The sequence below is a fragment of the Amphiprion ocellaris genome, chromosome 6 (assembly GCF_022539595.1).
Source record: "Amphiprion ocellaris isolate individual 3 ecotype Okinawa chromosome 6, ASM2253959v1, whole genome shotgun sequence".
NCBI lineage: Eukaryota > Metazoa > Chordata > Actinopteri > Pomacentridae > Amphiprion > Amphiprion ocellaris.
The window spans coordinates 2,543,679-2,568,883 of NC_072771.1; the positions used below are offsets into that span (position 1 = coordinate 2,543,679).

Below are 25,205 nucleotides of genomic sequence, written 5' to 3' on the forward strand. Positions count from 1 at the left end.
TTATTCTGTCGTTTGTGAGGTTTCATCAAATTTTTGTTAGTTTTGAAACTCTTTATTTTCATTTTGTTTCTCGTTTGTATTGTTTAGTTTGTGTCTATTTGTGAGTTTTGTCTCCGTTATCATTTTGCTTTCCATTTTTCTCATCTCATTTTCATTTGTGTCATTTTGTGTCTGTTTTCTTGTGGTTTTGTGTTATTCTGTGTTGAGTTTTTTGTTCCGTTCTTCCTGTCAGCCTGCTGTTAACAGTCATTCTTGTTTCAGCTTCAGATTCTGCAGTTTTTCATCATATTTTGTTGAAAACACAACACTAATGTTAGAACTCGGCTGCGTTTCCACAGTAATTTACCACAGTGTGTGTGAGTTTAACCTTCCTGCTGTCCTCATTTACGGGCACCGAAAAATATTGCTTCCTTATCTGAAAAAAATCCCAAAATTCAGCAAAAAAATTCCCCAAATTTATGGAAATTTGCAAAACCTTCAGGAAGAAAATTCTAATAATTCCTTAAAAGTTTCCCTTAAAAGTTTTATTTTTTAAAAATCCCCCAAATTTGTCAAGAAAATTCTTGTAAATATATATTTTTTTTAAATTGTAAAAATCTTCCAAAAAAATCCCACAAATTTGTAAAGTGATTCCATATATATCAGTAAAACTTCTAATATTTTCTTTAAGAACATTCACAAAAAAATGTGAATGTTCTTAAAGAAGCATTTTTTAAACATTTTTTTCCACCAAAAAATGTTCAAAAACTTCCCAAAAATGTTGAAAATGTGGACATCAGAAGTTTCACTGTGAAAATAGATTTTTTCCCCACATTTTCAAACTTTAAAACGGGTCAATTTTGACCTGCAGGACGACATGAAGGTTTAGAAGAACTAGCTGACGTGTGGACGGTCAGACCTGCAGTAAAAGTGACTCTCTGTGGTTTCAGTTCTCTGTGAAATGTTGTTTCAGCAGCCGGCAGGACTCGACTCTCTCTGGGGGAAGAATCGATCAGCTGTGAGTCTTTATTACCGTCAGCAGCAGCATGACCTGAAGTGACCCCGACGTGGAGTCAGGAGGTCCAGAGGTCAGGAGGACGGAGAAAGTGGAAGTTAGAGGAGAAGAGGAAGAAGAGCCTGAATTACTCCAACCTGTGGAGTTTATTACGAAACCAAAAGGTTCGTTAAAAAGGAGCTGGTTAAAGTTGATCAAAAATACATAAAAATACAAAACCATGAGGAGTAAACTGAAGCAGAAAAACAAGTAAAACTGAGGCTTAATGTCCATTTTTAACTAATTTTGAGTTTTGAATCCATTTTTGGGTGATTTCGCTTTTTGTTTTTGTGTCATTTTTAACAATTATTTTGCTCTTTGACCATTTTAAAATAACTTTGGACAAGTTTATTTTATTTCAGATATGTCTTGTGTAATTTTGGGAAGGTTTTTAAATCACTGAATAATTTTTGAGTAATTTTGGATGATTTTTGAGTAGTTTTGACCATTTTTTGAGTCACTTTAAATAATTTTCGAGTCATGTATTCATACATACAGTATACACACACACACACACACACACACACACATAGATATATAAATAAAATGACAAAACACAAATATTTTAGAAAATCTGTCAGAAGCTTGTTTCAGACTAAAAACTGTGTCATTATTTATCAGGCAAATAAAGTGTAACAACTAAATAGTCCTTTTTCACATATACTAACCAAAAATCTTAATATATTTTATAGAAAATTAATCAACAACAACATACAACCACTAGAACTATTGTTTTCTGTTTCTAGTTTTTGTTGTTTTGTGTCTCGTTTGTCGTGTTTTGTGTCTCATTTCTGTCATTTTGTGTGTTTTTTTCACACTGATGTGACTTGTTATTGCCATTTTGTGTATTATTTGTTTTGTCTGGTTTTGTGTGTCCTCTTTGTCATTTTGCCTCATGCTTTTGCCATTTTGTGCTTTATTTGTGTTGTTCTGTGTCTAGTTTTGGTCGTTTTGTGTCTCACTTTTGTCTAATTTTTGTCATTTTGTCTCTTATGCCTTGTTTTGTCTCTCATTTATGCCGTTTTGTGTTTTTCTCACATTGATGTGACTTGTTTTTGTCATTTTGTGTATTATTTGTGTTGTTTTGTCTTGTTTTGTTTGTCATTTTTGTCATTTGGCTTCATGTTTTTGCCATTTTGTATCTTGTTTGTGATTTTTTTGTGTCAAACTTTTGTTGTTTTGCGTCTCACTTGTGTCATTTTGTGTCTCACTTGTGTCTAATCTTTTGTCATTTTGTCTCATTTGTCTTGTTTATGTTGTTTTCTCTCAGTTTGTCTGGATTTTTTCTTGCTTGTGTTGTTTTGTGTTGTTGTTTTGCAGTGTTATATTAAACACTGTTTATATTTAATGAAACGTCTTGTGGTTCTTCTTCTTCTCGTCCAGTTTGTAGTTTCTGTCCTCGTTGTGGGAACCAGAGACGACTTCCTCCACACATCTGGACAAACATCAGGCTTCCCTCTGATTGGCTCAGAACCAGCAGCGACCTCCGACCTCCAGGTCAGTTTCTAAAAACACTCAGAGTTTCAGAGTCGCTCACTCAGGACGAATGAAGAAAAGCAGCGACTCGGAGCTTCAGACTTCATCTCTGTTTTCATTTAAATCCCACTTTATGTTCTGTTTTTCACATTTTCATCTTAAACAAGCTTTAAGTTGTTCTTTTTCCTCAAACTTCCACAACTTCATTAGTCTCTGCATGATTTTTCCTGCTTTAAAGGTGCAGCAAATCTACAAAACTGTTCAGATCAATCAAAACTTCATGTTCAGATTATCAGCAGCGAGCTTTTAGCAAAGAACTAAAAACATTTATTTTTGTGATTTCGTTTTGTGCCTCCTATTTGTTGTTTTATCTCATTTTTTTGTCTTGTTTGTGTCATTTTGTCTCATTTAGTTGTAATTTTGTGTCTCGCTTGTGTCGTTTAGTGTCCGATTTTTGTCACGTTGTGTCTCATTTAGTTGTTTTGTGTCTCATGTTTGTAGTTTTATCTAATTTTTTGTTGTTTAGTATCTTGTTTATGTCACTTTGTCTCATTTTTGTGTTTCGTTTTGTTGTTTTGCGTCCAGTTTTTGCCATGTTGTGTCTCCTCTTTCATACTTTTGCGTTTTATTTGTGCTTTTTTTTGGTCTTGTTTAGTGTCTCATGTTTGCAGTTTTGTGTCTGATTTGTCTCGTTTTTCTGTCGTTTTTATTATTTTGTGCCTCATTTTTTGTCATTTTGTGTCTTGTTTTTGTTGTTTTGTGTCTCGCTTGTGGTGTTTTGGGTTTTTTGTGTCTTGTTTGACTTGTTTAATATCTTGTTTGTGCTTTTATGTCTTGTTTTGTGTCTCACGTTTGTTGTTTTGTGTAATTTTTTTGTTGTTTATCATCTTGTTTCTGTCATGTTGTCTTTTTTTTGCTGTTTTGTGACTTATTTATTTGCAAAAAAAAATTTTTACAATCAAGGAAGTGTGCTGAAAGGTGGGGCAAAACTAACCAAAAAACCCCTTTATTTTACCCTACAGGGCTCCTTGAATCTGTAAAACAATTGTCTGGACCCCTAAAGTTAAAATGCAAATCTCTCAACAAGTTGACTCCTGGATTGTTGTTTTTGATTTTTGATTTTGAAACCATTTGTTTTGCTGCAGTTCCTCAAATGTCCACTAGAGGCTGCTTCCAAACCTGAGGCCATCCTCGTAGACGTTCATGTTAAAATGTCTAACTTTCCTGCAGAAATAAACAAGTTTACAGCTTGGTAGAGACACATTTTTGGTGTCTATAGTGAGGAAAGAAAAGAAATCAAATGCATGGATATATTCTAGGTGCAGAAAAGATGGTGATGAGCAAAAACAACAACTTTATTCGTGTCTTTCAAATTAAAATCAGCACCATAAAGCAAAAAAAAAATATTTTCAGATGCCTTCGCCAGTGTTAAACCACAAGAAAAAGATTCCAAACAACTTTTTTCAGCTTTTGTTATAATATTTTTTAATCTTTGATGCAGATAAACTCAACTACGAATGACATTTTTTCAACTCATCTGGTGAAAATTGCGGAATTTATTCAAAAATGTTTTCTACCATCGTGCTGCTCTGTAATTCATTCCTGCTGTTTGAGGCTGTTCAGAAACAGAAACTCTGCCTCTTTATGCTCAGATCTGTGTGTTACTTTGCAGCGTTTTCAGGAAGGAGTGTGTTTTGCTTCACACATTTCAGAGCGAGGCTTTTCTTCTCCCTGTGGTGGCATTTATAACGGCTTTAATTGCTCTTTTGTCTGCGTGCTGCAGCCCTAATGACTCCAGACTGCAAACACAAAAACACACCCATGGGAGCTGCTGCAAACACATTTTCCTAATAGCTTTTACTCTGCTGTCATGCGGAGGGTGCTGGGCGTTAATTATTTAAGTATATATTATTCTGGCCTGGCAGCCTCCCTCTCTATCAGCTTGTAAATCTGGCGATGGAGCAGAGCGGCGCTAACGTAGCCGACAGACTCACCGGCAGCAGAAGTTAAAGAGTGAAAGGATGGAGGTGGAGGGAAAAGCAAAGAGGACAGGAGCTCCTGAAACTGTGTGAATTTATCCAGATACAGTTTACATCCACTTCTAAACACCATGTAGATCATGGTAGTGTTTAGTTACAAAAGACTCCTACAACTGCTAATTTTCTACAATGTAATCATTAAAACACATGAATCTTTGTTGCAAAAAACAATCATTCATTTCGATTCTTTCATAGATTTATTACAGGTTTTCTGGAAATATTATACATCCATCAACTTGAATAATAAGTTGTAGCGATGTCGAAAGTTGTGTTAATCAAATTTTCTTAGTTTCATGGCCTCTTAATGTCTCAGAGTGATTACGTTTGACTACAGCTGCTGACTCCTCTGATCCAGTTTAAATAGAACCCATTAGATTCACTCATTAGATTCAAACACTACAGTGGGAAAGTCTGAGGAGCTCAGCAAAGATCTGAAAAAGCAAATCATTGACTTGAACAAGTCAGAAAGTCACTTGGAGCCATTTGAAAGCAGCTTCAGATCCAGAATCATCTGTTTGTCAGAATAAAGTTCATGGTCCAGTTGTGTTACTGCCACCATCAGGAAGAAAACACAAACTATCACCTGCTGCTGAGAGGCCATTGGTCAGGATGGTCAAGAATCAACCAAGAATCATCAGAAAGCAGGTCTGAATGGATGAGAAGCTGCTGGAACACAGCTGTCAGTGTCCACAGGGTTTTACATCAACATGAGCTGAGCGGATCCATGAAGAAGGAAGTTCTTCCTCTAGAAGCAGAACCTTAAAGCTCCACTCAAGTCTGCTGCTGATCACATGGACAAAGAAAAGACCTTCTGTGGTCAGATGGAAGAATAACTGAAGATGAGGCCTTTAACTCCAAGAACACCAAACCTACCATCAAGCATGGTGGTGGCAGTATCATGCTCTGTGGAACTGGAGCTTTACACAAAGTAAAATACATTCATAAATGTTAATATTCAGTTCGATTTGTCAATTTTCTCTTGAGTTTGGTTCTTTTGGTTTCAAGCTTCTGGTTTATCTTCAACTCCTCTGGACTGAATTGGTTCAGATCAACTAAACTTGTCGTCTTTCTGACTCAGACTTGGTTCTTCGGATTCATGATGGGTTCAAGTCAGGACTTTGGGGAGACCAGTCTAGAACCTTCATTCTAGCCTGATGGAACCATTTCTTTACCACGTCTGATGTGTGTTTGAGCTCATTGTCTTGTTGAAACATCCAACTGTGTCCAAGATCAACCTTCTGTAGATGGTTTTAGGTTTTCCTGAAGAATGTGGAGGTGATCCTCCTTCTTCATTATTCCATTTACTTTGTGTAAAGCTCCAGTTCCACAGAGCATGATACTACCACCACCATGCTTGATGGTAGGTTTGGTGTTCTTGGGGTTAAAAGAGATCCACCGAAGACAGTCTGAAATCAGTCCTCATCCAGGACCAGATCCAGAGTAAAATAAATCCTAAACCAACTTTAAATCACATCCAAAACCAGGAGAACCAAGACTGAAACCAAACATAAACCAGTCCCAAGAAAGTCCACAACCAGTCCAACATCCAGTCTGAAACCAGCCCAGAAGCACTTCTAGAAAGCCCCAGAGCATGATACTACCACCGCCATGCTGGATGGTAGGGTTGGTGTTCTTGGGGTTAAAGGCCTCACCTTCTCTCCTCTCTTGAGTCTAATGAGTGGATCTAATGGGTTCTATTTAAACTGGCTGAGAGGGGTCACCAACTGTAGTCAAACTTAATCTCTCATGAGAAGTTAAAAGGACACAGCACAAGAAAGTTTGATGAACATAGCTTCCTACATCACCAAAAGTGGCAATTCAAGTTTCTGTATGTACATTTTTAACCCAGCAGACTTTGTCATATTTTAAGAAGACTTTCAATAAAACTACTGAAGAACCAAAATGCAGGATTGTTTTTGTTTTTTTTTTGTGACAAAGACATAAAGAGCTGTCGGAGTCTTTGGAAACTGAAGACTACCGTGATCTTTTGCTTCGAGCCACTGAAGTTCAAGGACACGAAACAGGACTGAGAGATCGAGACGGAGTGAAACAAGTGCATGTCTGCAGAGAGGCAGCTGTAGAAACAGAGCTGGACTAAAGCCCAGAGAGGAGGGAGGGCCGAGGAATAACAGCGGAGGACGACGGAGGAAAACATTGGCTGGACTTGCAGGAATAAAAGAGGACAGACAGACGGGAGGAAGACGACCTGGTGGGCCGACCCGGTGGTCCTCGTCTGCTCGTCCTCCTCTCATCATTCACTCATTCCTCCGTCCTCCCATCTGGTTTTGGCTTCTCCGAGTATTTCCAGTCTCTTAAAGGAGAAGTTCAGAAGCATCAAGTTAAAACGCAACACTTCTAGCTAAACTTTCACACTGATAATAAAGTTTTTTGGCCTTCAAAAACTTCAATTTGCTCTTTTCAAGCTTTGAATTTGAATGATAAAGTGGAACATACTACAGTACTAGCAATTATACGTTTATCTTAACTTTACGTTTAAGTTCTATAATTTTACATTAATTGTACTGTTTTATTTTGAAGCGTATGTCTAATTTAAAACACATTAAAAAATATAGACAATAATACAGTTAGAGACAATTTTTGCATTTTTGTTGTTTTTTGTTATATGTGCGTATGGCAGTAAGCTAGCAGTAGCTGTATGAAAATGTCAATATTTGTAGGAACTAACTTTTTTTGGCTTTTCTACATTTAATTAGGCCTTTTTTTTGGACAGAATTTACAAAAAAAACTCTTTTGTGTCAAAGGCAAACCAGATTTTTACAGTGACATCAATTTAGATAAAATTTAAAATATGAAATAAGTGATCACATGATGCTGCCACCACCATGCTTCACCTTAAGATGATGCCTCCACCACCATGCTTCACATCATGATGCTGCCACCACCATGCTTCACATTGTGATGCTGCCACCACCATGCTTCACCTTAAGATGATGCCTCCACCACCGTGCTTCACCTTAAGATGATGCCTCTACCACCATGCTTCATGTCATGATGCTGCCACCACCGTGCTTCACCTTAAGATGATGCCTCCACCACCATGCTTCACATCATGATGCTGCCACCACCATGCTTCACATCATGATGCTGCCACCACCATGCTTCACCTTAAGATGATGCCTCCACCACCGTGCTTCACCTTAAGATGATGCCTCTACCACCATGCTTCATGTCATGATGCTGCCACCACCATGCTTCACCTTAAGATGATGCCTCCACCACCGTGCTTCACCTTAAGATGATGCCTCTACCACCATGCTTCATGTCATGATGCTGCCACCACCGTGCTTCACAGTGTTGATGGTGTGTTTGTGATGATGTCTAGTGTCTAGTGTCCACCAAACATATCATCTGATGGACAAAATCTTCATTCTGGTCTCCTCAGACCAAAGAACCTTCTTCCAGTTGACTTCAGAGTCTCCACATGTCTTCTGGTGAACTCTAGTCCAAAGCCTAATACACTAAAGGAAAAGGAGAACTCAAAAACCCAGAATTTTGACTCTGAAATGATTTTAGCATTAGCATAATTTGAGAGCTTATTGGCTTACCCGACATCCACATCAGTGCAACCTGTGAAAATGAATGAGAATTTCCGGAAACTGATATTTTAGCTCAGTTCGGCAGCAGAGGACCCAGGGGAGGAGATCTCTGTTGGAAATAAGGAGTTCACTTCTGTCTCATCTGTCTGTGTTCATTCATTTGTGTGATGAGTCAGTCTGTGTCATGGCAGATAGCAATGTTCAAGGTCTAGTATCTCCAGGAATAAAACTCCCACAGCCAGGACATTTGGTGAGGACTCAGACACAATAGTTTCCAGTAAGTCTAAATGATCCAATGCTAAAAAATGAAAAAAAGTGCAAAATTGTCAAGGTCCTCTAAATGTATATACATGTGGATGGATCCATATTTCTACTAAAATCCAGTCGTTGGTCGACATTTCACCAACTTTTGAGGCTCTAACATCAGTAGAATTTGATGTGTGGAAAGTCTGACCAGACAAGGTTCCAGTTTTTTGGATATTTTGACACATAACAACACTAATATTATTCCACATGGGCAATTTTGGGTCAATTTGGACAATTCTCATCTTATTTTAAACAAATATGTCAGAAATTTGTATGCTTATTTTGCACAAATCTGGACCATCAACCAAAGACTGTATTTTAGTAGAAATATGGATCCATCCATATATGTACACTTACAGGAACTTTATGGAGACACAATACCACAATTGGTTGCGCCTATTTCCATTGTCAAGGGCCAATAATTCATAATTTGTTCTCTGCTGGAGCCATTTCATGACTTCTATCAGTTGGAGCCTGTTCTGTCTGTGTCCTCGCCACATTTCATGAGTGTGTGAGTTAGATTTCTGGAGCTGTTGAACCCTTAAAACACCTGAAAACATGAAGTTCATCTGCAGTGGATCCATGAAACCATCCAGAGATGCTAATAAACCGGAGAGAGAGACCGAAGGCAGAGCCGATCCTCCCACCGCCGAGGAGGAGGATGCAGCCAGAGAACACCTTACCTCCCTCCCTCCCTCCCTCACTCTCTGCCTCTTCACTCCACGGCGACGGCAGCAACACAACGCTGCTGCTACACACCGACACACACACTGAGCGGCATCCTCAGCTCGGACCCAGACGGCCCTTGGACTGCTGCAGGCGAGGTGAGTGCTTTCTGCTGCTGCTGGGACTTCTGCTGTGTTTTTGTGTCTGCATAGTTTGGCCTTTTTTGGGGGGAGGGGGGGTTGTGTGTTTGTGTGTTAGTGTGTGTGTGTGGTGTGTTGTGTGTGTTTACGAGGCAACACTAGAGCCAATGTGTTTTGCACCAGACCAAAACAAACCCACAAAATAATGCTGACTCCCTCTCAGAGCAGTGTGTGTTTGGTTGTGTGTGTTTTTGTGCAGGCATGCATGTGTGTGTGTGTGTGTGTGTGTGTGTGGGTATGTGTGTGTTGCTGGAGAGGCCCGAGTCTGTCTGGAAACTTGTCAGCTGTTGTGTGTGTTGTGTGTCTGTGTGTAAACCGGTGAGGTAGAGGCCAGCATTCGTGCCAGTGCTACTTGTCAAACTGCACATTCTGGCCTCACGCTGCTGCAGAGTTACAGGAACAAAAGAATAATCTGCCATCCAGTTTCACTTTCAGTGCTTACAAAACTTTCTGCTAATAGTTTAGAAAAGTACCATCTGCCTGTGCAGAAGGATCCTGGAGCTGAGATGAAACACATTTCTGCTCCTTATTGAAGTTAGGAGGGTGAAAGTGTTTGGTAGAGGCTCATTTTTATAGTCAAACACCTAAAAGCTGTGATTTGGTGGTTTTTAGTTACAAAAATGTCCAGATGTGAAAATTCTATCAACTTTTTTAACCCCAGAACACTAAAATCCACTTTGAAAGTCATGTTTCCTTCTAAAAATGACCAAAATCCCACAAATTATCAGCCTGAAGCTCTAAAAACTGATAGAATTAACTCTAGAAATGTCACCGAACCTCAGATTAACATCACCAAACTTCATTGAAATCACTTTATTCTACATGTCTCCTTTAAAATTCACCAAAATTGTGTTCCTTTTCAATGAGCTAGACTGTCACCCCTCTGAATTATGTTATCTTCTAAAAAAAAATCATCAAAATTACGCAAGTTATCATCTAGAAACTAAAAACACAAAGAAACGTCAGATTTTCATCTTTCCAACAGCCCTTAAACTCAGGAAACTGAACTAAATCTGAGCTTAAAATCATCAGATTTCATCAGAATCACTTTATTCTATGCTTTTAATTTAAAATTCAGCCAGAAATTCTCCATTTGTACCAGATTTGCTAAAAAAACAACCCAATTCCTCCTCACGTTATCCTCTAAAAAATCTACAAAATTACACAACTTGCTACGAATTGAGGGATAAATTCAGCTTGATGAAACATCTTTCTACAGTTATATCTACAGTATGTGGAGACAGAAGGAAAACAAAATGAGACACAAAACAACAAACAAAAAAGCCACAAAGTGAAGACAAAGAGATAAAACTGTGCCAAAGACACATTAAATGACCAAAACGAGATGCAAAATGACAAAAACAAGAGAAAATAAGACGCATAATGAAAAAATAAGACACTAAATGACAAAATGAGACACAAAACTACACAAACTAGACAAAAAATGACACAAAATTACATAGAATTGACAAAAATTAGATAAACAAGAGGAAATAGGAAACATAATGACTGAAAAAAGACACTAAATGAAAAAACAAGAGAAAACATAAACGAGGCATGACAAAAACATGACAGAAAGGAGACATAACTGTCCCAAAGAGACACTAAAAGACACAAACGGTGACGTGAAGAGAGACTGAGATGAAAATCAAAGCTACAGGATCAATAAAACAGTGAACAGAGAAGCAAGTAGTTGGAGATCCATTCAGCATGGTGAAACATCTTTCTACAGATGATGAGCAGAGTAGAGAGGAAAAGACTGGAGAGGATGGAAGTCTTTAATGACTCAGCATGTCTTCAATTAGTCAAAATTTGTAAAAATAAATAAATAAAACAAACTGAAAAAAAATTAAGCAAAATGGCTGAAAATATGACCATAATTTCCAAATGTCTGTCCTCAAGGACTCGAAATTTGCACAAAATGACTCAACGTTGGTTTTCAGTGGCTCCAAATTGTACAAAATTATCTTAAATTTGACCTAAATGGCTCAATTATTGTCCAGAATGACTACTAATGACATCCTGGATCAATAAAATAAATGCAAAATGGTTACATATCTGCAGTATGTGGAGCCTCCATTTGTTTGTAGTGTCAGTAACGCTTCAGGAGAACGTCGGACATGTCAATTACAGATTTTTTCTAGTTTTCGTAAAATAAAAGTGACTCTAAATGTTTCGTAACTGAAAAATCTGTCCGAAAGGAGTCAAATATTAACCAAAATAACTAAAAGTTTGTCCAAAAAGAGTCAAAAGTTGACAAAAATGATCCAACATTTGTCTTCAATGACTCAAAAATTGTCTGAAACGACTTCAAATTTGACCAAAATAAATCAAGTTTGTCCAACAGGACTCAAAAACCTTCCACAGTGACTTCATATTGGACCAAATGATCATTTCCAGCTAATTATTCAGGTGGAATATTTCATGTTCATGTCTAATATCCCTCATTACCTCGGTATAACTGGCAGCATTCATTATTAATGTCCTATTCCAGTCTTATTCTGGCTGCTTCTTATTTATTGTTCTTATGTCTTGTTGCTTTTCTACTTTTTAGACACTGAATTTCTTATGTTGTGTCAATTTGTTTTATTTCTTAACAATTTCCTTCCAGTTTAACAAAGTTTTATCTTTAAAAACATAAGAAATAGATTCACAAACCCCTTCTAGACAGGGATAAATGGAATCCAGGTTCATGTACGAAACAACTCAGAACTCCAGACGTGTTGAGTCCACATATCATCGACAAAACTGGACTTTCTGAAGAGATATCTTCTTAGAAAACTCAGAGTCGGTCTGAGAATGTGAGCGGAGGTTGGTCCAGTTTATTCAACCCTCGAGGCCTAAACGAAGCTCACACTTGAACTCCGACCCGTTTATTGACTCTCTGTTCAGAGCCGACGTTCCCAGAAACAAGAGCCGGAGTCCCAGGATCGGATTCACTCAGAGACGAAGGAAAAAGACAAGAAAAGACTCAAGAAGAGACACAAAGCTGCAACGCAAACTTTTATCTGTTTACACAGAAAGTCTGAAACGATTTTATTTACAAACGCACGTCAACGATTAAATTACCAACTATTTCCATCATCATTGAGTCGGTTTACGGTCATTTTTGAAGTAAGAAAAGTCGTCCTAACTTCTTAAATGTGAATAATTTTCTCAGTTTTCTGGCAGATAATTGATTGAGAAAATAATCCACTGAAACCAACAACTTCTGCTGCACAAACAGACAGAACTCAGAAAAAGTGTTTTACAGCATGACAAAGTTATATTGGATAAATTAGAAAAAGACGGAAGCCAACAATGGAAGGCGCCACATAGTGATGATATTTCAGTACATTTTTACAGCCTCCTCAAACTTTTCCTCTCTGCTCTGCTCATCAGTAGAAAGATGTTTCACCATGCTGAATGGATCACCAACTATTGCTCCTCTGTTCATTGTTTCTGAACCATGCTGCATTTATTTCATTCATCCAGTAGGTTTTAGCTGATCTTTTGTGTCCATGTTTAGTCGTTTTATGTCTTGTTTTTGTTGTTTTGTTCCTTGCCTTTCTTGTTTTGTGTCCAGTTTGTGTCTCGGTTCTGTCATTCCGTGTCTCTTTTTGGTCAGTCTGTCTCCACATACTGCAGATATTTATCTATTTCCATGCTTCCAATCTCTCCAGACTTGTTCTCTCCACTCTGTTCACCATCTGTAGAAAGATGTTCAGGTGAACAATTTTCATGTCATAAAGGAGAAATGTTGAATCAATTTGACCAGTTTTTGAACAATTTTGGATGTATGTTGAGTAATCTTATTCATATTTTGAGCCCTTTTGGACAAACAATTTGTATTTTTTATTAATTGCTGCAGACAAATGTTGAGTCATTTTGGCCAAATTCAGTTATTTCTCTGCGTTTTAACCTTTTCACGTGGAATTTCATCGCATTAAAGTAACATTGTTAGGGCAAGGTTTGGAGGCAGAGGTATTCCTCGCAACTACAGTTGAATTAAAACGAGAAATGCAAAAAAAAAAATTTTAAATAATGTTCCAGGAGCACGTATAAAAACACACCTTTTAGTGATAGCAGACTGGAAAAGCATGCATTTGTTGTATCTCTTTTGGTGTCTCTTGCAAAACTGCAGCTCCCGTTTTTTATATTTAAATGAATAGGTTGATCTACACAACATGAAGAGCCCAAATAATTGTCCGTCTGCCTTCTAATTGAATCTTAGTTGCATCATTTTTTCACCCCATTCTGCCCCATTTAAACCCGTGATCTTGGTGTTACAGCAGAGTCTGGCTGGTGTCCAGTGTCAGATAATAAATGTCCAGTGTTGGTCTGATATATTCGACCATCTGTCCGTCTGCTGAGGCTGCCAGCGCTACGAAAACAAGACGAGAGGCGAGGGGCCCCAGGGGTCCGTCAGGGTGGGACTGGGATGAGGGAAGATGAGGGGACGGTGTTTACGTTCGTCCTCCGATCCTCCCTTCCTGGCTGGGAAGTGACAGCAGAGTGAAGGAGGGAAGAGGAAGACGCTGTCTGGAGGCCGACTGGGAGTGTAGACAGAATGACATGTGGCGGTACACGAGTTCAGGTGTGTTTCTCTGTTGGTGAAAAGTCATATAACATGGCAGTCTTGAGTTTCCAATGACTCCTAGGACTCAGCATCATCAAGACACAGGAATATTTATCAGAAAAAAAAACCAATCATGGATTTTGGTTCTTTCATAGATTCATTAAAGGTCTGCTGAGTCAAAAATATACAAACAACAATACTAATATGTGGTTCAATTTGTCCATTTCCACCTCAGTTCGGTCCTTCTGGTTTCAATCTGTATTATCTTTGACTCCTCTGGACACTATATCTACTGTCAAGCATGGAGGTGGTGGTATTATTATACTATCAATTTAATTGACTCAAGTCTGAGTCAAAAAGACAACAAATTTAGTTGAACTGCACCAGAACTGGTGTTTCTTCAGGTTCTTGATGGGTCTAAGTCAGGACTTTGGGGAGACCAGTCTAGAACCTTCATTCCGGCCTGATGGAACCATTTCTTTACCACGTCTGATGTGTTTTTGGGTTCATTGTCTGGTTGAAACATCCAACTGTGTCCAAGATCAACCTTTTGCTGATGGTTTTAGGTTTTCCTGAAGAATGTGGAGGTGATCCTCCTTCTTCATTATTCCATCTACTTTGTGTAAAGCTCCAGTTCCACAGAGCATGATACTGCCACCTCCATGCTTGATGGTAGGTTTGGTGTTCTTGGGGTTAAAGGCCTCACCTTCAGTTTTTGTTCCATCTGACCACAGAACTTTCCTCCAGACGTTTTTTTTCTTTAAGTGATTCTGGCAGTAACACAACTGGACCATGAACTTTATTCTGACAAACAGATGATTTTGGATGTGAAGCTGCTTTGAAATGGCTCCAAGTGACTTTCTGACTTGTTCTAGTCAATGATTTTCTTTTTCAGATCTTTGCTGAGCTCCTCAGAGTTTCCCACTGTAGTGTTTGAGTCTAAATAATATCCTCTGGAATAAATAAAGTAGATCTTATCTTACCTTTTTTTCCACTGTAGTGTTTGAGACTGATGAGCTGATCTAATGGGTTCTATTTAAACTGGATCAGAGGAGTCAGCAGCTGTAGTCAAACGTAATCGCTCGTGGAAAAGTAAGAGGCCATGAAACTAAGGAAATTTGAACAACACAACTTTCTACATCACCAAAACTAGTGATCCAAGTTGCTGTATGTATATTTTGACCCAACAGATTTTTGATTTCCAGAAGACCTTTAGTAAATCTGTGAAGGAACTGAAATTCAGGATTGTTTTATACAGCAACAACTTGTGTTTCAGAGAGTCTTGAGACACTCATGATAAACATGGTCTTTATAGGTTTAGTTTTTTTCCATCTGTGAGGACTGAAACGTGTTTTTGTGGATTTCACATTAAAGTCATACTTTCTCCATCCAGAGGCCATTTGAGGGCGACGGTGTGCTTTTATTTTGAAATCCTAAAGCATGTGAGCAGCAGCAGCAGCAGCAGCAGCAGAGTGTAGTAGTGTAGTTCAGAGCGTCTGCATACCTGCACGTGCACACGCCTGGAGCTGGAGCGTGCACGGGGTGACGGCGGCTGGCGGAGCTCCAGCTGTGTCTGGAGGGATAATCAAGTCCAGGTGCTGCTTTAAGACACCTGTCACCGATATTTAGAGCCAGAGGAACCAGACTGCAGCCGCCAGACGAGCTGTTTGCTTATTTTAACTCCACTCTGAGCTCTTTCCTAGAAACTCTCCATGAACGTATACACGAGTGAGCTGCTCCCACTGCTGCTGATTCACAGTTTTACTGCAAACTTACCCCAGAAAGTAGAATTTAACTCTTCTGCATTCCACAAATTTAACCCTCGTGTCGTCCTGCGAGTCGAAATTGACCCGTTTTAAAGTTTGAAAATGTGGGGAGGAAAAATATTTTCACAATGAAACTTCTGATGTCCATTTTCAACATTTTGGGGAAATCTTTGCACGTTTTTTGGTGGAAAAAAGAAATGTTAAAAATGTTTCTTAAGAACATTCACATAAAAACCAACCGAAATCCAGCAAATTTCGCTGGATTTTGGTTGATTTTTATGTGAATGTCCTTAAGAAAATATTACACGTTTTACTGATATATATGTGAGCACTTTTTAGATATTTTTAGGATTTTTTTGGAAGATTTTTACTCATTTTTTGGAAAATATTTACAAGAATTTTCTTGCTAAATTTAGGGGATTTTTAAATTTTTTTTTTTAAATAAAACTTTTAAGGGAAACTTTTCAGGAATTATTGGAATTTTCTTCCTGAAGGTTTTGCAAATTTTCAGAAATTTGGGGAGTTTTTTTTCTTAATTTTTGGATTTTTTTCAGACAATGAAACAATATTTTTTGTTGCCCATAAATGAAGACAACAGGAGGGTTAAAAGAAATTCAGTCAACTTAACACTGCTCTGTCATTTCTCATAGAATAAACCAAATGTTACAACTCTGAACTTGCAGATTAGTCTGTAGTTTGTAGAAATATGTTTGAGTTTTGCATGAATCTTTACCCCAACATTTTGTGGGCTTTTTTTTTCCTGAATTTTTGTCACATGATTCTTCATCACATCTGAATCATTAATGGCTTCATAGATGCGCCGAGGAGACCAGAATTTTTTGTTTTTTACAGAATCTGCTCAGAGGAAACGCTTTATTTTTGGGACAATTAAATGTTATTGATTAAATTTTACAATTTTAAGCCTTCAGCAGAACTCAACTAGGCCCCAAACATTGTAGGATTACTTCAGGAACAGCTGGAATATTTTAAATAATCAAAGTTTCATGTTGGTTTTAAAGTTTTTGGCTGTAATAAATGGTGTAATTTTGGTGATTTATTTCTTTTTTTATATAGGTAACATACCTTTAAACGTGTTGGCAGAGTTTTTCACACTTTTGTGTGTTAATATTTTTAACAAGATTTTTAACAATTTTGTGAATTAATATCCAGATTTTTAACAGCTTATTGCACTGTTAATATTCAGGTTTTAAACACTTTCATATATTAATATCCAGGGTTTTGACAGTTTTGTGCATTAATATGCAAATTTGTAATAGTTTTTTTTGTAAATTTGCAGGTTTATAACAGTTTTGTGTTAACATCAAGATTTTAGACATTTTTGTACATTAATATCCAAGTTTTTGACACTTCTGTGCGTGAATATGTAGGTTTATACCAATTTTTGTGTAAATAGCCATATTTTTGACACTTTTGTGTATTAATGTCATGATTTTTGACACTTTTGAGCATAACTATCCAGGTTTTTTACACCTTTACTCCAAATTATTGACACTTTTCTGCATTCATATTTAGGTTGTTAACAGTTTTGTGCATTAATATCCAGGTTTTTGTACAGTTTTTGCATTATTTTGGTTCGATTTGGAGCCATTTTGAACATATATAATGTTATTTAGGTCAGATTGTATGTCATTTTGGACATATAATGTAATGTTGGTTAAATTTAGAGACAAGTTGGACCGTTTTCAACTCATTTAAGACAAATATTGAGCCATTTTTGTTTTAATTTGAGTCTTTTTAAACAAACATTTTAGGGAGTCATTTTTTAACAATTTTTGAGGAACATCAGACCAATGTTGAGTCTCTTGGTCAGCTAGTGAGTCATTTAGGACAATTTTGAGTCATTGTGGTCAAATCGTGAGTTTCTGTGGACAGACTTTTAGTCATTTTAGTGAAATTTGGAGTCGTTTTGAACAAATTTTTGGTAATTTTCATCAAATTATGAATCATTTTGTACAGTTTTTTGCATTATTTTGGTCAGATTTGGAGTAGTTTTGGACATATATAACATTTTGAATGCAGTTTTCCCAAGAAATCCTGAAGCAACTTGTCTAAATAACGTCCTAAACAATCAAAACTCCAAATGTAGCAGCTTTTTGTGGCTCGTAGGTTTGATTCTCTGATGGTGTTGCAGTAACAGCTGTGTTCCTTTAACACATCTGAGTCATTAGAGCGTCTGCAGAGTCCTCGGCCTCCCTCCTCCTGCTCATGTTTGTCTTTACATCCAGACTCGTACGTTTCCGTCTGAGCAGCCAAACAAAGGCCGACCTGTGCAGAGTCCTGGAAACTCGGCCCGGTCCTTCCAGCTCGTTGTTTAGCTCCGAAGTGGGCCTCCGTAACGTCCAACTCCCGTCTCCGACACCTGAAGCCTCTCAGCAGCCCGTCGGCATCGCCTCCACCTGCCAGCACATCCAACCACCTGCAGAAGAAAAAAACCTGCGTTCGTCTGGACTGTTTGGAAGTCATCCTTCAGCTTCGCTCAATAAACACACCTCTAATGTCATTAAGGCTGTAATGGAAGAACGACCGGAGGAATTACCAGCTAACAACTGTCAACTCACTGCAGAGATGTTTTGGAATGAATGAACCAAAAGTCTTGTTACATTTTTCCCCACTGGGACTCATTTCTCACTGCAATGTAAAGTCCTGCAGCTCTATGGAAACACAACAAGAAGTAGAAGAAGACAAAGAAGGAGAAGAAGATGAAGAATTAGAAGATGAAGAAGAAGTAGAAGGAGAATAAGAACATGAAGAAGAAGAAGATGGAGAAGAAGAAAGTAGGAGAAGAAAGAGAAGATGGAGATGAAGAAGAAGTCTGGTCCTGTTCCAGCTGTTGCTCAGCTTAATGGTCCAGTTTCTTCAGCAGACGTTCTCCAGCTGGTGGAGAACTTATTGCTGGATTTACTTGGACAATCATAATCTTTTATCTCCACATTAATCTCCATTTTATCAGGAACATCCTGGAGTGTTTCAAACCAGGAGACTCCATGAAGATGGGATTCAGAGAACAATGGATTAGAGGTCCATGGCCTCAACACTTGGACATCTGGTCTGGTGTTCCCTTCTGACCTGGATGGACTTTTTGGTCCCAACACTGGAGGAAACTAGAGACTCTACATTCTGCGGATATTTAGGAAAGTTTAAACAAATTCTGGACAAGTTTTGGATTGTTTAAGAAAGGTTTGGAGTCATTTTTGACAAGTTTTTGTCATTTTGGAGAAGTTTTAAGATATTTTGGACATGTTTCAAGTTGTTTAGAACAGGACTGAGTAATTTTAGACCATTTTTTGTCATTTTGGACACATTTCTGTCATGTTTGGATCAAGTTGTTTTTTGTTATTTTGGATTAATTTGAGTCAGGTTTCAACACTAGTGTTGAGGTATTGGTATCGTTTTAGGGAAGTTTCAAGACATTTTGGATAAGTGTTGAGGCATTTTGGGTCGTGGGTCGTTTTTGAGTCATTTAAGAGAAATTTTAAGTCATTTTGGTTAAAATTTGAGACCGCTTGGTTAAATTTTAAGTTATTTTTGTCACAATTTTTTTCACAAACTCTGGCATTTTGAGTCATTTTTGGCAGTTTGGCACTGATGAAACATTTGACTGTCTCTGGAAACACTGCCTGAAGGTCAACCTAAAAACTCTCAGAATATATCACTATTTTAAGCTCAGATTTGGTGGATTTTTCTGACAAAACCGCTGGTAACACACAATTACCTCAAGGGCCTCATCTGAAAGTTGGAAATTTGATGGTTCAGTCTGTAATAAATGTTGTAATTTTGCTATTTTTTAAAAGATGATCTAAGTGCCCTATTAGTTGAGCACATTCTTGTTGTGTTTTTGAACTTTACCAATAACAAATGATAATCTTCCCTAACTCCTTAACTCTTGGCTTTATGTCCATTATCCTTCTACTTTTTGTAATTGCTTCTAAGCGCTCTTAAAACACCGTTTTAATGTTACGCTGCTTCCACACAATTTCTTCTTAGAACACTTAGAACTTCTGATTCTGCTAAGACACCTAAAAACAGGAACTTTTGGAAGCTCAAAGATTGGGTTTTAGACTGGACGGGCAGAAAATGATACTTTGGAAACGATGAAGCCGATGCTCGCTCTTTAATCATGGATCAGCCCTAAAACTCCCTCCAGGTATCCCCACTAAACAACCACAGATGTTCTCGGAGGCCACGGCTTTCACTGCAGAGTCGGAGAGGAAATATTGCAACCGCAAATGAGCTCGCATGGCGTTAAGAAAAAAAAAAGGAAAAGAAACTCCGGGCTCTTCTGTGGGTTTGGAAGCTGAGAGAAGCTTAAAAAAACACCCACACGTCTCGCCAATAAGCTTTTATCCTCTGATGTCGAAGTGCCCGACCACAAGATGTCATTAGCGGTGGAGATGTTTCCCTTCAGCCTCCGTTAAAGACTCATCGGATGGAATCAGGAAGGTTTCAGGTCTTTATTAAAACTGGTGAATGAAGCCGAACACCACTGATTTCTGGTTCTTAAGACGCTAGAATGAAGGATTTATTCCATTTAAAACCAAACAAACCTGACAAAAGGTCTTTCCAGATCTCCTCAGATCAGCTGGTTCTTCATCTACAGTAATTTAGTTTATTTACTGAAGCCATACAAAGGTTTGCCTTCATATTATGAATATTTTCACAGTTACAGGCCCTTGAAGTTCATTGAGGTGGATCCACATTTCTGGTTTTGTGTCATTTTGTACAAGTTTCAAGACATGTTGGTTAAGTTTTATATTGTTTACAAGTTTAGAGTTGTCTTGGAGAAGTTTCAAGATATCGTCGACATGTTTTAAACGGTTTTGGACACAAATTGAGTTATTTTGAAGAGGCTTTTGGCATTTTCACAACTTCGGGACACATTTCTAGACATTTTGGACAACTCCTGAGGTCATTTTAGTGAGTATGTCTGTGAAGAGTCTCAGTCATCGTCATGGTTATCGTAGGATCTTCAGTAAAAATCAGCTGGAATTCTCTTGTCGGTTCTTGAAGATGTTTCACCTTCAATCAAGCGTCTCTTGGGTGGAAGTGGAGACGCCTCTTGGATGAAGGTGAAAGGTCTTCAACAGAAATCCAGCTGATTCTTACAAAAGCTCCTATGATGGTCATTTTACTTAATTTTTGAGTCATTTTCAACCATTTTTGACTCAATTTAGACTTCTTTTTTAAAAAGAATTTTGAAAAGGTTTTAGGTGTTTCGGACAACTTTATCACCATTTTTGTTTTTTTGTTTTTTTTTAATCATTGTGGGAAGCTTTTGAGAAAATCTGGACAAGTTGGAGGTATTTTGGTAAATTTTTGCCTCATTGTGAACAAACACAACAGAACCACATCCAGGATACCAATGATTGGTTCTATGACTCAGACATTAAACTGCTACAGTTTTACTGTTCAAACTATGATACATCCCATAATACTGATTACATAAAACCAAATTTAGTCTTTAGACTGTGACACCTGGATGGATGTAAAACTGATCTGTTTGGTCATTTTGTGACTCTTGTTGTTTATGTCTGATTTTTGTTGTTTTTTTGCTCGTCTTTGTCACTTTTTGTCTCATTTCTGTCATTTTTTGTCAGTTTTTGTTTTTCGTTTGTGTCTTGTTTTTGGCGTTTCGTGTCTCATTTGTCTTTTTCGTGTGATTTTTGTCTCAGTTGTTCTTGTTTTGTGTTTCCTATATTTGCTTTGTGTCTAGATTTATGTATTTTGTGTCATGTTTTTCTTGTTTTGTGTTGTTTTTCTGTTGTTTATTGAGAAGTTTCAATCGCTTTGCGTGTCTTTGGGACAGTTTTAGTCTTTTGGTGTCAGAGAAAATTAACAAAAAACAGATTTAGTGTTTAGATTGTGACACCTGGATGGATGTAAAACTAATTAGTTTGATCATTTTCTGACTCTTTTGTTATTTTTTGTCATTTTTTTGTTGTTTTTTGCTCATCTTTGTCGTTTTTGGTCGGTTTTGAGTTGTTTTGTGTCTTTGGGTGTCTTTTTTTCTCATTGTTATCATTTTATTTGTCATTTTTGTCATTTTGTACCTTTTTCTGTTTTGTGTCTTGTTTTTCTTGTTTTCTATCTGGTTTTTATCATTTCATGTCTCATTTTCTGTATTTCTGTGTTTCCTTTTTTTGCTTTGTGTCTAGATTCATGCATTTTGTGTTTAGACTGTGATGCTTGGATGGATGTAAAACTGATCTTTCTTTCTTTCTTTCTTTCTTTCTTTCTTTCTTTCTTTCTTTCTTTCTTTCTTTCTTTCTTTCTTTCTTTCTTTCTTTCTTTCTTTCTTTCTTTCTTTCTTTCTTTCTTTCTTTCTTTCTTTCTTTCTTTCTTTCTTTCTTTCTTTCTTTCTTTCTTTCTTTCTTTCTTTCTTCAGGATGAGGCTGTGGTCGTGGCAGCAGTGTGGGGAGGTCGCTGTGGTTCTTCTGGGCTTCCTGACGTTGGTGGTTTCTGTGGGGAATCTGTCCACCAGAGGACTGCAGGTACAAACCGTCAGGAAAACACTGCATTCACATGAAGTCATTTTAGAACACGTGACTTCTGATTCTGCCACTCCGGCGTTTTAAGACACATAAAAACAGGAACTTTTGGAAGCTCAAAGATTTGGTTTTAGACTGGACGGGCAGAACATGATACTTTCAGAAACGATGAAGCCAATGCTTGCTTTTTGTCATTTTGGACAAGTTTCCAGACATTTTGGACAAGTGTTGAGGCAATTGGGGTCATATTGGAGAAGTTTGAAGATACTTTTGACGTGTTTTAAATGGTTTTGGATGTGTTTTGAGTCATTTTGAAGAGGTTTGGTGTCATTTCAGACAAGTTTCAAGACATTTTGGAGAAGTTCTGGGGCATTTTGGGTCATTTTTGAGAAGTTTTAAGACATCTTGGACAAGTGTTGGACCATTTTGATTCATTTTGGACAAATTTCAATTTGAGACAAATTTCTTCAAGTGTTGAAGCATTAGTGTCATTTTAGGGAAGTTTTTGTCATTTTGGAATAATTTTGAATTGTTTAATGAAAGGTTTTGAATAATTTTTTGACAAGTTTTTGTCAGTTTCAAGATGTTTTACACAAGTGTTGGGGTCATTTGGGGTCATTCTAGAGAAGTTTCAATATATTTTGGATGTTTTGAATAATTTTGGATGCGTATTGAGTCATTTTGGAGAAGTTTCAAGACATGTTGGGCAAGTTTTGAGCCATTTTGAGTGATTTTGGAGAAGTTTCCAGATTCCAGACATTTTAAATAGTTTAATGCAGGATTTAAGTAATTTTGGCCAAGTTTTTTGTCATTTTAGACAAATTTTCAAACTTTACCCATTTTGACAATGTTTAAGACATTTTAAATGAATGTTGAGGCATTTTAGGTAATTTTTGAGAAGTTTTGAGATGTTTTGGATAAGTGTTGAGGAATTTTGGGTCATTTAAGGGAAGTTTTTGTCATTTTGGACAAATTTTAAGACATTTTTAAGAAGTGTTAAGGCAACTGGAGTTATTTTGAAGAACTTTCAAGATATTTTTGACACGTTTTAAATCGTTTTGGATGCATTTTGAGTCATTTTGAAGCGATTGAAGGAGAAGTGTTGAGGCATTTTGGGTCATTTTGGAGAAATTTTAAGACATCTTGGTCGAGTTTTGGACCATTTTGATTCATTTTTTACACATTTCAATTTGAGACAAATTTCAGGACAAGCATTGAAGCATTATGGTCACTCTAGGGAAGATTTTGTCATTTTGGAGTAATTCTGAATTGTTTAAGAACGGTTTTGAGTAATTTTTTTGCCAAATTTTTGTCATTTTGGACAAGTTTCAAGATATTTTGGACAAGTGTTGAGGCATTTTGGGTCCTTTTGGAGAAGTTTCAAGACATTTTGGACACATTTTGAGCCATTCTGACTTTTACCTGCAGGATGTAGTATTTCTCCACTGCTGTATCTTTTCAGAACAAGACTTGAGTTTTTCTTTCACTACTCTGTCCATCTATCTGACTGTCACTTACGCCGTCTGTCTGGTATTTACGGCGTCTCTCACAGCTGCTCTGTCTCTACACCTTTACAAGGAGCTCAGCAAAACATTCCAGCCGTCGCTCTGATGAATCTGGGAGAATAAAAGAGCTAAAGCTGCTAATGCACACCAGGAATCTTCTCAGGCTTCAGAGCTCCAACACAAAACACCGTGACGCTCATTTACTGTGACGCTGCAGCAGCATTTTATTACAACCTGCTTCTGCTGAAACACCACAACTTACAGTACAACAAAGACTGGAAGGCAGGTGGTAAAACCAGCAGCATCTTTGCTAACTCTGTGGCTTTCCACAGATGCTATGAAGGTTCTGGATCTTATATTGGCGTGAATCATAGAAAAGGAAAAATTCTTTGTTTATGTTATTTTGTGAACAGGTAATTTCAGGTCAATTGAGTTATTTTATTCTTATGTTATGTCTTTTTGAGCAATTTTTGAAAAAATTAAGGTAAATTTTGAGTCATTTTGGACAAAATTTTAGCTATTTTGGTCAAATGTTGAGCCATCTTGGTTATACTTTGAGTTCTCTTGGATAAACTATTAGCTATTTTGGTCAAACTTAAGTCATTCTGGACAATTTTTGAGTCCTTTGAACAAACCTTTAGCTATTTTTTGTCAAATTAATTGCTTTGGATGATTTCTGAGCTCCTTTTTCAGACAAATGTTGCATAATTTATGCAAATTTTAAGTCATTTTGGACAATTTTGGAGTAATTGAAGACATTTTGTGAGTCATTGTAGTCTAAATTTGAGTCTTTTAGGACACACAGGTTTTTTTGGTCAAATTTAATAATTTGGAACAATGTTTGAGTCTTTTTGACCAATTTGAATCATTAAAGACAAATTTTGAGTCCCTTTGGACAAACTTCTAATTGTTCTAGTCAAAATATGAGTAATTTTGGGCGAACCTTTAGTTTTTTTCAGTCAAATTAGTCATTGAAGACAATTCCTGAGTCATTTTAGTCAAAATTTAAGTCCTTTTGGACAGACTTAGTCTTTTTGGTCAAATTTAGTCATTTTGGACAATTTTAAATCACTGAAGACAAATTTTGCATCCCTTCAGACAAACTTTTAGTGTTTTGGTCTGATTAGTGTGGGTGATTTCAGAATTCTTTTTTTGGAAAAATGTTGACAAATTTTGGCCAAATTTTGAGTCATTTTTGACAATGTTTTAGTTATTCTGGTCAAATTTTAAGACCTTACTGCATTTATTTTTTTTGATCCAGTATGTTTGAGTTTCCTCTCAGCCTCTCTTGTCACCTCTGTGGAAACACTACCTGCAGTTCAACCTGAAAACTCTCTGAATTTTTGTCACCTAACTATTGGCCACAGCTGAGTCAGTCATGGAGAATCAGTTGTGCTGGTTGTTCTACAGGATCTAGTGAGAACCCTTCACTTTTGGTGAATTTTGTAGAATAAGTGATTTTAATAAATTATTGCAATTTCAAGATTTGCTTGTTTTTCTCTATAGAACCAAGCGTCACATGTAAATTTGAAAAGTTTTACAATTTCCAACTGATAGAGGGTGTAATTTTTTTCAATTTTTGAATGGTAACAT

At 37.2% G+C, this 25,205-nt stretch overlaps 1 protein-coding gene across 7 annotated transcripts in view; it reads left to right on the forward strand.

Moving 5' to 3' along the window:
• Window positions 1–25,205, forward strand: part of adamtsl2 (ADAMTS-like 2) — a 63,680-nt gene that overhangs the window by 6,176 nt on the left and 32,299 nt on the right. For 4 of the 7 annotated variants that reach the window (XM_055011288.1, XM_055011286.1, XM_055011284.1 and 1 more), the window contains 4 exons: window positions 953–1,158; window positions 2,417–2,530; window positions 8,987–9,235; window positions 22,005–22,110. In XM_055011288.1, coding sequence (XP_054867263.1) covers window positions 22,006–22,110 — 105 coding nt within the window. In that variant the 5' untranslated portion in view covers window positions 953–1,158; window positions 2,417–2,530; window positions 8,987–9,235; window position 22,005. The remainder of the gene's footprint in view (window positions 1–952; window positions 1,159–2,416; window positions 2,531–8,986; window positions 9,236–22,004; window positions 22,111–25,205) is intronic. The other 3 variants (XM_055011287.1, XM_055011285.1, XM_055011289.1) reach the window with 2 other exon arrangements.